Source organism: Ambystoma mexicanum, chromosome 9 (assembly GCF_040938575.1).
Source record: "Ambystoma mexicanum isolate Mex_15411 chromosome 9, UKY_AmexF1_1, whole genome shotgun sequence".
Lineage (NCBI taxonomy): Eukaryota > Metazoa > Chordata > Amphibia > Caudata > Ambystomatidae > Ambystoma > Ambystoma mexicanum.
In genome coordinates, this window is record NC_090931.1 from 1420093549 (window position 1) to 1420108068 (window position 14520).

Below are 14520 nucleotides of genomic sequence, written 5' to 3' on the forward strand. Positions count from 1 at the left end.
GCCAGTGCTAAGGAGACGCAGGGTGGCATCCTCTACTCTATACTCGGGTATGGAGAACTCTGTGCATTCACTACTCTCTCCTGGAGCCAGTAGAAGTTAGTCAATTCCACTCAGTGAGTACGTTTTCTCTCAATAAATATCTTTGTAGCATCAACCACTCCCTTATGTTCCACAGAGAGTTGAGGGTTGAGGGTAGGGTGACCAGGTGTCCCGGTTTTGCTGGGACTGTCCCGGAAATAATTGCGCCTTTATCCCAAGGTTTTTTTTTCACTTTAACAAACGTGAAGACTATCCGGGTTCTTTGAGATACACGATTAAGGCCGTTGACAGCTCTCCGATATTTTCACAGTTTTGCCATCTGAGGATGGGCTTGAACCGCCAACCTTCCAGGTAGACCCACATGCACTTACTGCCTGTGCCACAGAGACCGGCTGGGAACCAGTAACTATAGCGAGGCATGTCAAGTCAAACATAGCCACAGCTGCTTTGTTATTGACTTGTTTATATATGCATATACAAAAGAGCACCATTTATGGAGGAGTTGCGTTAAATGCGGGAGGGCGGGGCATGGAGGGAGCTGGGTAGTCCTTCTTTTGTATTGTTGGCCATCGCAGTTTTTGGTTTGGAAATCTGCCCACAACAGGTGGGGAATATACACACACGCTCCTATGGGAGACACCGAACATTTAATTCCAACTGTTTGCATCTACCCTTCAGGCGTGCATCCTCTCATTCTGCTCACCATATCTTCAACTTGCAGAAAAAAGAAATACTACCTGCTCTGCTTCCAAGAATGATTTTTAATTGTATCAACAATATTTAAAAAGAGAGAGTGGTCACAATCTATCTATCACACAATCTCACATCCACTCTAGGTGGATACATTAAACACACATGGATGTGTTGGGGGTTCGAAACAAAGTGACAGATATATACAATTAACCTACACAAATATTCTTTATAAATACATAACACGTTTCTCTGACACAGGGGTCTGGACGAGTAGCCTTGGGAATGTGGGCACCCTAGTTCAGGGTGTTTGCCATTTAACTATCTCCTGGCCTGAGAAGGGCTTGACCTGTTTTTACTACTCTCACCTTGGTTTCAGAGGATAGCATGGCTTCACATGTTCACTCCATCCTCAGTTAGAATTTGCATCAGTTTCCATGTTTCCCTCTTGGAGACAGAGGAGTCGGGCTTCTCCACTTCTTTTGCCTAGGACAGAGTAGAGCTAGGACGTCTTCCTAAACTCCCTCTTTGGTTTAAAGGTGGTACGGCTGCATTTGACGTCTTCAGGGCCTGTAAGAATTCAGATTGGCTTCCAGTACTCTATCCCGGGGCATAGAGCAGTGGGTGGTTCCACTGATCTATCCTGGTGTAGAGAGGAGTGTACTACTCCCACTACTCTCTCTTTATGTCAGGATTGCCAAGACCCTTTGGGTAGGGGCCAGTGCTGGACAGAAATTTAAATAAAATACAATAAAATGAATTACACTTTCTTCAGATATAAATGCAGAGTTGTTTTTTCTGCTCTCTGCCGTGCTGTGTAACTCTCTCCTGTGGCGGGAAGAGTGCGTTTGTACTCCACTACTCTCTCTGCAGTTTGAAAAGGCAGCATGGCTTCATCAGTTCTCTCCACTGCCAGTTAGAATCAGAAAGACTTCCATTGGCAGGTGGGGCGGGCAGAGTGAGATGTCTTCCACTACCCATCCCTAGTATAGAGGAGAGTTGTCATGCCTTCCACTGTACTCCCACCTTCAACTGAGATGGTTGTGTGACTTAATATGGTCTCTCCGCCACTTCCTCTGAACTTGATCAGGCAGGGGTTGGTTCCCCGGCATATCTCTCCCTTGGCGTTGAGAAGGTTGGATGGCTACATCTGATCCCTCTTCCACTTCCTCTGAACTTGATCGGGTGGGGGTTGGTTCCCCGGCATATCTGTCCCTTGGCGTTGAGAAGGTTGGATGGCTACATCTGATCCCTCTACCACTTTCTCTGAACTTGATCGGGTGGGGGTTGGTTCCCCGGCATATCTCTCCCTTGGAGTTGAGAAGGTTGGATGGCTACATCTGCTCTCTCCAGTGCCAGGCTTTTCGCTGACCTCCTATAGGGGTGAGTGGGTTTGCTTCAGCATTTCTCCGCTGGGGCAGGCAACAGTAGGATGTCATGTTTTCCCTCTCGGTGCCAGGGAGGGTGTGGTTGCTTGCACTGCCTGTTATAGGTTAAGGAGAGAGGGGGATGGGTTCCATTGCTGTCTGCTAGGGTGCAGGAGAGATAGTGGCATCCACTATTCTCTACTGGAGGGGGGGGGTAGGCATCTTGGATATGGGTTGTTTGACCTAGAAAATCTGACCTACTGCTCATTTGACCTCATTTTCTTTACCTAAAGTGGAGGGAGACCCCTGCAACCCCCCCGCCCCCCATTTCACCTCTTCAATCTATTCGCTTACCCCATCCCACAACTAATTTTTTATTCAAGTGTACCATTTGACCAACCGAATTAGGTCAAAATGTGCAGTCAAATGGGAGTAGGTCAAGTTGGCATTAGGTCAACTATGAAATAGCAACAGATTTCCACCAACTGGTGAACTATGCCAATACCAGCATCTTCAAGAGCTCTCTTCTTGTACAACGAATAGTGAGTGAAATGACTTCTGTTTCTTCCTGTTGGACTGGAGGAGAGTATGAATGCTTTTACTACTCTGACACGTGACAGTGAAGATGTATGTAGTTATTTATTTATTCATTTACAGGAGGAACAGTGCTCTTTTGAGTACAAATAAAATATACAATAGATTAGCAATCAGATTTCACAGGAAGCAGTGAGCTTCTTACAATGGGGGTGAGTTTGAGTGACATTCTGACCAGGCTGTGAAGGGGAGTGAATGGAGCAGTCACTGGGGACAATGCATGGGTGGATTTACGTAGATTAAGGGCTTCTGTGTGTGTGAAGAGAAACATTACTCCCACTCCGGCTTCCTAGAAAGTTGATAGAGTGTAGTGCTTTGGACTTTCTTCTAGGCACAGTAGTGTTGAAGAGCTTCTAGTGATCTCTGGCTGCCCTGGACGCACCACAGCACCCTTTGACACACACACAAGGCTCTGAGCACATGGACAGGTGGTGCTAGGGAGTTTGCAGAAGCACGGACGACCTTAGCGCCAGCAGGCCACTGAGTCACCACCGTTCCAAGCCATAATGAGGAGCGCCTAGAAGTGGCTCGGAGCCCAGTGTGCACTAGATGAAGATACAAGTCTGCTGCCAGCGGTCTCTGTACCAGTTCAATGTGTGCCAAAGAGATAATTATGAACATGTTAGTGGGGCGGGCGGGGGAGGGAGACATGTGCACATTTCTAAGCTGGAACCTTCTCTGCACGTCAGGGGGATGGAGAGGCCGTCTCGGCTGAGTCCTCATCCCCAGCCTGACATTCGGCAATAACAGGCAGGTTCGGCAAGCACTTCAAAGCGCTGCATAAAGGCATACATTCTACGGGCAGCAGGCAGACAGGTGCATTCTGCCGCAGGTGCGTAATGGAAAGCCTGACAGTTGGATGGCAGGCTCTGGGCCATAGACAGGGGCTCTGTGGAGGGGCAGGCGGCGTGATTTACGCTTGCAGTCAAGCTTCACGTGCTTGGCGGCGACCAGAAGGGTCTGAAGCAGGTGGCTAATGGACGTGGCCCTCACCTGTCAGCGTGTTTGATGGTGAGTTTGCGCAGCTACCATGTCAGGTGCAGCACTTAGCAACGTGCTGACGCTGCACCTCCAATGCGCTGCAAGTAAAGCCGACATGCCGTGGCCACCTGCGTCCAGTCGCTATTTGCGTTACTCAAAAAGGAACGCAGAGCATCCATTATGGGGAACAACAACGACTCCTTTATTGATGGGGTACAACCTTACCTGCCTAGTCTCCGGGTTTATCCCAGAGACTCTGGGTTTTTATGCTCTTCTCCGGGTCTCCGGGGAAGAGCGTGGAGTCTCGGGGGTTTCCGGCCCTTCCAGTAACTCTGTCCACGCCGCGACGTGATTGGGTAGAAACAGACCGATAGTAGTCAATCACATCGACGTATGGGCAGATGAGCGTAAATCTCGCTCAGATTCGCGCCATTTGACGTTCATTTAAAAATAAAAATGTGTGAGGCGCTTGTGGCGGGAGTCTAAGGGAAAAGGAGGCGGATCGTCCAATGACGTCATCCTCTGGTTTTCTCTTTAGCAAATGCAGGCAGGTATGGGTACAGCACAGTCCAGGCAATTGCCCCAGGTCTGAAAACTCAAATCCAAATGTAAATGCATACCACCATAGGGTGGCCGTGTTAATTGCCAACACCCATTGGGTAGCAACACAAGACATCACACTACTGTTGGGTGTGAGAAGGCTTATGTCTGATTTAAGCAATAACCCCCGCAGTGGGGAGGGAGGGACATTTGCAAAGGTTTAAATCTGGCTCTGGCATGATTAACAAGCGGTAATGCCACCCACCAATGTATTGATAACTACTAGCGCCACAACATGTTGTCTGAAGTGCTAGCAGCTTTTTATTTACATTTTCTGAAACAGTGCTGCAGCTTTTCACAGGTTTAAAAAAGCATGTAAAACAAAATGGCTGCCATATAAAAAGAAAAGGGAAATACTTTGAGTCCCTGATCTCTTTCTGTGGTAGCCATAGATGAAGGGACGTGTCTGCCTTGAAGAAAAGGCAGTGGTGTGGTAACCCGGCCTGGCCACCCCTCTTCAGCTTATCACGGCTGGACAGGACCTATACAACTGTATGGACTAAAAGAGGTAAGCGACCACAGACTTTAATGCTAAGCTTGAAAGCAACCATTGCTCTACTGCAAGCCTTCCATACTTTGATAAAATTCAAAACAGAAGCTATCTGTTTTTCTCTCTTCCCTGCAGCAACTCTTATCTTTAGAATTCAAAAATAATGAACATCAGATAACTTTGAAGATATTTCGTAAAGACAATTTGGACACATTAGTTATGTATCATTTACCAGAAGCCATTTAGAATACTATTTGGATGAAAATGAAACCCTCAACACTGAATCACTAACAGGGTGAGTCAACATTATGATTATATGTATCGGTTTATTATGAGACTTTTAACCAATATAACTTGCAAAACAAAAGCTAACCTTTTTTCAAACTTAAGTAACCTTACTTTTGGTTCTTTTTTCTTGTTAGAAACCATTTTCTTCTCCTGATGAACCATTGACAGTGTCAATGGGGAAACACGTGTCGAGTTAAGGTTGAGATAAGGATATTGAAATCGAATTGAAATTGAAGTACAATAAGGATTTTTGTATGACAACTGTTTTTGAAAATCATAATGTGTGATGTTAACACCAGGCAAGATATGATTTGTTTTTTTCAATTAAACAATGACAATAAAGATCATTTTTCGAAAACTATCAACATTGAATTTGATTATTTGAAACCCATACTTTGGATTTAAATCTAATTAAACAATATCAATTGGATGACTCACCTTTGAACACTTTAAGAAATTAGGTTGGCGCATTGGAGTAACCTCTTCCCATTTTCTTATTTACTCACAGTGATGTGGTAAATGTGAGTACCGGTTGACGGTATTTGGTGGGCTGTTGTGATGCTGGGTTGTTGCCTTATGTTAAGGAGCATGGGAGTGGGATTAATAGGGTACATGGAGGTTTGGGGTGATGTGAGAAGGAGCACGGAAGGGAAAATAGTCAGCATTGTGCACGTCCGGCAGGTCTGGAAATGCGGGCAGTACAATGAGTTAATGCCCACCTTTTGAGATCCCTGACTGGTGAAATGCATCCGACATCACAAGCCATACCCTAAAAATTGATGCAACAGGTAATTGGCTGGCAGAGATTACCTGGTAATAGTGCTCACCTACCAATACAGTAAGTGCAGGCCCGTGAGAAACACACACCAGTGAGTGCCCAAAGGTATGAAAGGTAAACCTCATTGGACACCATTAGATGGTGCATGAGGCAACTGGGGGTGAGGTCACCTGGCTAGAAACAGGGTGCAAGTCCCTGGCACATCAGGGATGACCTTACTGGGTCAGCATGGTCTGGGAGCTTTGAAGGAACCCCCTCACCCCCCAGAATGTATGGGGCAATAAGGAGTGATTGGTGAAAGGGGGTTGTGCCCAATTAACTAAATATTTAATTATCTAACTTTCATCACAGATCCAGTTGTGGGCCTTGTTAAAGTCAACCAAGGCATCTTTTTTTTTCTTCCCGTGACATTTATTTGGTGTCTCCATTATTTTGTGAGTGCATAATGTGTCCATTGTCATGTTGCCAGCAAGCCTGGGGCGAGAGGCCTGGGTCACCGCCTGCCCTCATCCCAGCACTAATGCTTTAGGGTGCAGCGTGTACTGGTGAGCTGTTGTCTTGGAGGATAGCTCAGGGGCAACGCGCTCGCCTTGGAAGCAAGATGTCACGGAGCAACACAGGTTCGATCCCTGGGTCCACGCTATTAAACCTCTGGGTATTAAGCACGTTATAAATAACCAGTAAAAATTAACTGTGGCCATCTGCGGTGATAACGTTACACCGACCACATAAACTGCCACCACCCACCGCACTCCATCCTGGATAGGGAGCCATGCAAATAAGAACAAACTGGACTTACGGTGGGTTCTACATGCTTCTGCGGGGTTTCAGTGCTTGACGGCTGAAAAAGAAAACAAGAGAGACCAATGACCACTTGCTGCTCACGCGCCACAAGAGTTACAATCAGGAGACACCTTTCCAATGCCAACGGCTACTAATGTTAGGCGATTTTCAAACTTAATGTGTACTTTAGAGCAAGTCCAATGGGACATGTGTTAGTTGTATGTGTAGCTTGTAGGCCTAAATAGTCTTAAAATCAGGAAAGAGACATTTTCTGCTTCTGCTTTTCAATGCATGAAACCTGACCCACTGTTTTTCGTCATTAAAGAGTTCTAAGTAAATGTGTTCCAATAAAGAATGACTTTATATATTAAAAACCTTCCACTTTTTAAGTTTTGCCAGTACATTTTTGACCTAATACTATTCTACTACTACTCATAATACTAAAACCACTACCACTACTAAAATATTATTATTATTGTTAATATTATTATTATTATTATTATTATTATTATTATTATTATTATTATTATTGCAATATGTACTAAGGAGTTATCAAATGAATGGGGTTATTAATTGTACATGGCAGCTAGTTAGGTAAATATAAGTTAAGAATAACCAAAATAATACAAATGATAATAATACTAATAACAGTGGAAATGAATATTGTTGTTGATATTATATTAGTACCTGGCAGAGGGTGAGGGGGTGGGATGGTGGCCCCCCCAGCCAGTCAGGAGGCTCAGAACAGGGGCTTCATCACATGGTAAAACCCTTGCTCGAGCCTCCTCGGAACCGGGAGGCTGCCATCCTCACCTGCCGGGAATCATGTAAGTGAACCTGTGCTCTTTTCCCCTCCTTCCCCACAACCCACAACCTCAATTTCCACTCACCCCACCCACTCCACCTCCTCTCCTCTGTCCCTCGCTGGTGACAGGAACAGTCAGTGTTCGCAGTGCATCTCCTTGCCGGCAGTGGCCACCATAGAATGAGAGTAGGGACTACATGTAGTTACCTTCTCCCTGATCCATGGTGGCCATCTTGGTTTGTAGTTTTTCAAGTTGAGAAACAGCAAACACTCTGTTTCTCAATTTGAAAAAAAAAAAACGATTAGTATCCCGGTACAATGTGCCAGGATACTAATTCCAAACCACCCCTCGTTGGGAAGAGGGGGCATTACCTGATCCGGTAATGCCTCCCAGCTGGTGCTGTATTGCTTAAATAATAATAAAAACAATTATTATTAGTATTACAGAAAAATGTATTATAATTGTTGGTACTACTGTTGCCATTTGTATTATTGTGGTTATTGTTAATTTATAGTTAGCTGTCTCAAATTGAATTGAATCTTTAAAAAGTTTTTAAATTAAAAAAAATAAAAAATGTATTATTATGAATAGTAGCAGTAGTAGTATCGGAAGTAGTAGTAGAGAAGCGGCAATATTTTTATAATTGTTGTTAATATAATTATCATTTTCATTATTTGTTATTTTGGTCATTGTTAATGTATAGATACCAACCACAATTGTAACTGTTTTTAAACTTTAAATATTTTTTTAAGCTACCAATCTTCAATGTGCGATTCATGAACTCATTGTTTTGGGAACTTATCACTTTTATAAATAAATCCGTTTATGCAACATTGTAAATATGTTTCTAATGAACAAAACCACTTCTTATAAAACAGTATTTTGTACCTTGTTAACACACAGGCCCAGCATGTTATAACTCACAATAACTGAACACGAGAGCCATTCTGAGATGTCTAAATAACTTTGATAATCTTTTAATTTACACTTTCAAGATAGCTAAAGTTGTAGGCAATTCATTCATAAAAAAAAAACAAAAAAAAAAACGATTCCAACCGTAAATTCACCACTAAGGACCTCGTTGAAATGCTGCGGCTGGAATGACCCTGGGCTTCTCCCCATTTGGCACTGCAACTGGGCAGGCACTTCATGCACCATTCTGATAGAACTGTGCCCGCAGAGCAGGAAACAGCCACCACTCACATGGCCCCCACTGATGCAGATAATACACACGCAGACTCTGCACCACTCTGAAGTGTGCGCGTCGACTGTCCGGGACCGTGGAGAATCCGTGCACTTGACGAGCGCCTGCCTGGTCCATTGAAAATAGCCCTTGATTCCCTAGAATTACCCATGAGTGCAGGGCCTGGAAGCAGGAGGCTCCCGCAACCAAGAGACTCCAAGATAGAGCCTGGAAGGAATCTGGGCACCATTCACCCAAGAGGTTCACTTGAGGAGGAAATGCACCCCAGTAGACCTAACAACACCCCAGTTCACCCTAGGGCTTCCTTGAAGTACTGCCAGCATGTTCAACACATCCCTGTGTTCCATCACCCCGCCCCTGTAATGTGTAGGCGGTGATCGTGTGATGGTGGCAAGGGACAGCGGGTTGAAACCTGGACCGGACCACTCTTGGTGGCATCCTTCTCAGATGCTGTGAATGCTGCTGTACTCCTGCATGCATCTCCTGCCAACAGTTCACCCACTGCAATAAGGGCTATTTCCCTGAGGGCAGTGCAAAATCACTTTGTCCATCCATGATTTGGGCTGGAATGTCTTTGGCCAATTGGGAACATTGTGATTTGCTTGTGGTAAGTTTCTGCGTGGCTGCAAGAGGTGGATCTCTTTTGATCGTTTCCAACTTGTGGGCTTTTATCCATGCTCTAGAATAATGTTATGTGTGGATTATCTGCTTGGTGACCGATGTTATGCAAAAGCAATTGCCTCACATTGGTTGAACAGCGTTTAATTTGTAAATAAATAAGTGCCAAGGCCCAAATACTTTCTAGCACTCCTGTGACACAACCGATGGGCACCACTGCTGCCACTCCTCCCATAGCTGCTCCCCAAAGTGTATACATATTTGGGGTTACATTACAGCTCGTACCTGCTCATTGTGGTTGATGGATGCAGTGACTGGATGTATGTGATTTCACCAAATTCACTTCATCTAGAGGTTAAATCTTCACATTTCATTTTCTTTTTATGTTTTTTTTTTTATTATGCTGGGGGAGACCCGCCACTCACTTTCCCCTACCTTATCCTATACCCTTACCCCACACCATCTATGTTTAAAATGTAACCACTTACCCAACCAAATTCGAAGACATTTTATTTCTCGAAGATTTCTCATTCGGTGAAATGGCATTCGGTGAAATGTAGGTATACGGCACTGACTATCACCACTTCATAATTAAAGTGAGCTTAAGACAATAAGCGCTGGGGCTCAAAAATGAGCCCTGGCAAACCCCCTCGCCCTCACCCCCCGACAAATTAAACACTGCTTCACAGATTTACTGTGGATGTCTAATATGTTTGCAATCAAGTATCACAGTCCCAATCACACACTTGTAGATACATGTTGTACACTTTTTTCTTACTTTCCAAATGCATTTCTTTCAAAACATTAGAAAGTGTATGCCAATGTTCTAAACACTCTAAATTAGTTTTTCTTCTTTTCCAAAAATGCACTAATTTCTTTCTTTTTTGGTTTTCAGGTTGAACAATACCAGCATTCACTGACCTCTCTGTGGCACCAGAACAATGCCCCGACATTTACCAAACTACTCAATAACTTTCATGACCGTGTAATACACCATGTGGATGTCCTTCCCATTCAAACATACATGTTATAATGTTTAAATCAATGGCGGGCATTGTATAATTGTGACAGTGTACCCATGCTATATGTGTTCGGACTTTCATAGTGCTTGTCCCCCACGTTGGATATATTGACTATAACAGTGATGCTGTGTCTGTGTTAAATATTGCACGTGTGGTAGCGAGAGGGTTTCAGTTTTAGACATGCTAATCATATGTCCCCTATCCCTCTCTTTAACCCTGCAATGATGTACATTCCCACTACCAACTCTTAGATTGCGCTTCTCTCTTAAAAGTCACCAGGCGTTGCGCCAGGCTCCATTACCACAAAGACTAATCCCGCACTCTCCTCACTGCCCCCTACTGTGCCCGACCACAGCTCCCAACACAGCTAAATGCCCCTATTACAGTGATCGTGTTCTCGTTCTCTCTGCTGACATCGTAACAAACTGTCCAGGACCCTCAAGGCAATGCATTTCCCATCTAAGAACTCCTCAATTGCCTCCTCTTTCAGCACAACCAACTTTGCATCCTACCTCTACAGAAACATCAGCAGAAGATGGGACACTTTGTCCGCTCCACCATCTCTCCAAACCTCTCCATCATCTCCCCTGCAATCTTCCCAGAACTCTCCTATCTGACTTTTCCCTCACCTCCTCACTGAACCTCATCCCATCCTTCACTCTTCTAACCTACCCCACTATACAATGTACCTCTTCGTACCACAAATTGCTAAACAAGAACAAATGGGTGACTGTGGCCTTAAATGTCAAGTAGCCTTTTCTCTGAACTAAAGGTTCTAACCTCCCATAATCCTTTGCTGTAGCTTTTGCAAATTGTCTGAAGTTTACATACAGTTCCTTACCCTCAGCAATAGAGGGAGAAGGAGAGAAAGAGGGAGAAGGGGGAGAGAAAAGGGGCAGAGTTAGCTAGTTAATTGGGACCTGTAAGCAAGAGGCCAGTGGTGGGAATGCAGGTTTACAGATTGTTCTGCCTTGTAAAACCCACTTCCACATTCACCTAACTAACTGTTTCCCCTCTAAGATCTCCTACCACCTTACACTACATACTCAAACCCCCCACACAAGGCCACCACAGGCCTACCTGTTAGTACAACACTAACTGGGTCACGACTATGCGCTCCTCTTTAGCCCTGTCACACTCACCCATATCAGCAGCTAACCAGACCCTGTAGAGGAGGAACCAAGTACCCCCACCTCAACCACTTCACCTATATCGCCTATGTTGCCTATAGATTGGAAACCAGAGTATGTGACATACACGGAGCAGTTGAATCGACAAAGGGCAGAGTATGGACTCTGTGCAGTACCAGTAAAACTACCAATACCTAAGAGGATACTAGTAGCAAGATTCCCATTGAGAAAGCCATACATGCATTCGAGAAAGTATGACAGTCGTTGAAAGGAAATTCCGGAAGAAGCAGAGCAGATAAGCGGCAAAGATGAATGGTGACGTCATACAGAGTCGAGTTGACGTGTATAGAAGAAATGCAGAGACCAGAGAATGCAGATATTCTATAAGGCATCAAGAAAGTATCGCGGATAAGTGACATCTTGGGATCAGGGTGAAGAAGCTTATGCCACAGAACTGATGAAGATATCAAGTTCGTTTAGACGTGTACAGAAGCAGGAAACGCAAGCAGCAAAGTAATCATGAAGCTAGCCTTATCCTTTATAGTGAATAAATTACGGCAAGCGCCAATATATACATATATACAGATGATCAAGTAAAGGATGGATCTTTCCACTATAAGTTATTTGCAGTGCTGAACAGTAATGAGAAGGCCTCATTCTCGTGTGTCACAGTTACATGGCAATTGAATTAACAAAATGAATCTCAGATGGCAAGGTTGTATGAGCCAAGAAGCCAAGGTCTTATCAAACTGGAGCAAACTGACTTTGGATACAAATAGTGTGAAACAACATAGCTCATGTTCTGAAGGCATGGACAAAAACAATGACGTCAGAGGTCTATTAGAGATTAGTATTTTAAATGCACAAAAGGCTCGTTTCCATGGTCTCTAGTCATGTGGAAGGATGAAGTTGGACAAATGAGATGGTCACACCTACGCACAAGGGCAGACCATGCCTTCACTCCCTGAATTTCTCAGAGATAAGAACACTCATAAGGCTGGATTTCAAAGCCCTAATTGGCACTAGACCATTGAGTTGATGGTGGATTGATATGCTAATTGTTGGAAACTGATACTAAGGCAAGCTCACCAGCACCTGGATGTTCAGCCTGCCTGCAATTAGACGTAGGCGGAAAAGTACTGACAGAGGTTAGAGGCCAACCAATTGTAGAGGACCACGTAATTAAGGGTCCTATTGTTCTGTAGCCAATGGGACATTTTGCATTTAGTGACGTTCATAGTGGCCATTTTGAGAAGAGGGCTTAGTTACCCCAGCTAATGTTAAGTATCCTTTCACTTTCATTCACTCACTCATGCTAGTTTAAAATGTATGCTTACATATTCACTGAGAGCCTATCATTACTGCGCATAGGTTTTTGTAGTTTGCCACGTAGGATGTAGTTGGTAGTACGCAGGTTAACATCATTATTGACTAATTTTGGCTATAAGAACCTAGTTTTTTATAATATGCATAGAGTAAGAGGATCGAGCAAGCACATTGATGTTCGCTGTACTCCCTGTTTTAGATAATTGAAAATAAAACAGTCTACCTTTTGTCAAATTTTTTTAAATATAAAAAGATTACATGTGCTCAATGTTTAACAGAAAATCAACCATTCAATAATTGTACAGACACTGAAACGCAAGGTAGACTGAGTCATCGTAGAAGCTGGCTATATATATTGAGTAGAATGCAGGCGAAGCAGCCATTGTGTCGAAGCTGGACATCAGTATCACACATTTAGTAAGCCAGGACCCATGGAGAGGGAAGAGAAAAACTGTGTTGCAGCAAGAATAAGTTGAATCGTGGAGCTGCATAGCGAGGCTATCTGGCCTGTAGTCAAGATTGAAGCAGCCAAGGACAGCTATCTATTCTGGAAAGGAGTGAATGTGCGAATGATGAATAATCTCTTGCTGGGGTGCAAAGAAAGAATACCAAGAGTACCAAGTTTTATTAATTTAAGACATTAAAAACCTGCAAAACTGGACAAATCGTGGTCTCCTGTCACGTGAGCCAAGGATGAAAATAGAGTCGAACTTGGAGTCCTAGAAAAAGGATAGTCAGTGTCCACACTCCCGTGTATTCTCAGAGACAAGGATTCTTTGCAAGGCCTGTTCAAAGACAATCTTCATGGGAGAAGGCTTGGGTGATGAGAGATGCTGGGCTAATTGGGTTGGGAGGTAGTGTCGGGCCCCATCTCCTTGCACCTGTGTTTGGGTTTACGTGCTGCTAAATGTACCAAATCTTCACAAGCATGCCAACCAATTGTAGTGGTTCATATAACAAAGGACCTTATAGTTTGAAGACCAATGATAAACCGTGTACTTAATGTTTTTTGAAGATTACATGTTTTAGAGGTAGGCATATATTGTCCACCTGACAGTGGGAGGGCGATTACGATCCTAGTTCCTATATAATGTGTACTTAGATGTTCCCCTTAAGCCTATCCCGATAACCAGTAGCTTTTTCATCATTTTCCACATAGTATGACATCTCCTCTGATGTATTTTGAGTGTATAATCTTGTTTATATGAAAAGATAATTGAGAGAAATCAAGCCTACGTCCGTTGATGTTCGTTGTAACTCCCTGTTTTAGATAATTGATAATAAAACAGTACTTTGCCATCTTCCTGAGTTGGTTCAGTTATTTGGACTCAGAGTTATTCTGTGAACCCATTCATTACATGCACGTTCCTAAAGGGCCAAAAGGGGAAAAGTTTAAATATAAAAGGAGAGAGTTAAAAGAATGAGATTAATGCAAAAAGTGGAAATTTACAGCTAAATTGAGATGTGGGGTAACCTATTAGGGCAACATGTCAAGGGGTCCAATATAGCGCTTGCCATTGAGCACGAAGGCCATGTTTACGCCGTGGCCATCTAGTGGGCCCAAAAGAAACATAAACATGTGCAGTGGACATAATCAAAGGCCTTGGCTAGTGGCCCAGTAGTGTTTTAATACATAAAGGTTAAAAGCCCTGGCTACTGGGCCCAAAAGACACGTATAGTAGGTCCAAAAGAAACATATTGGGGGAACAAGTACAGTGGACACAGCTGAGGGCCATGGCTAGTGGCCTGGTGGTGTTTTAAAAGATTCAGTGGGCACAGCTATAGACCATGCTTTGCCCTGGCT

The 14520-nt window shown here is 43.9% G+C and overlaps 1 protein-coding gene across 4 annotated transcripts in view; it reads right to left on the reverse strand.

Moving 5' to 3' along the window:
* Positions 1-14520, reverse strand: part of TNS1 (tensin 1) — a 2137091-nt gene that overhangs the window by 521837 nt on the left and 1600734 nt on the right. For all 4 annotated transcript variants that reach the window (XM_069616815.1, XM_069616816.1, XM_069616817.1 and 1 more), the window contains exon 5: positions 6627-6668. In XM_069616815.1, the coding sequence (XP_069472916.1) occupies positions 6627-6668 (42 nt within the window). The remainder of the gene's footprint in view (positions 1-6626; positions 6669-14520) is intronic.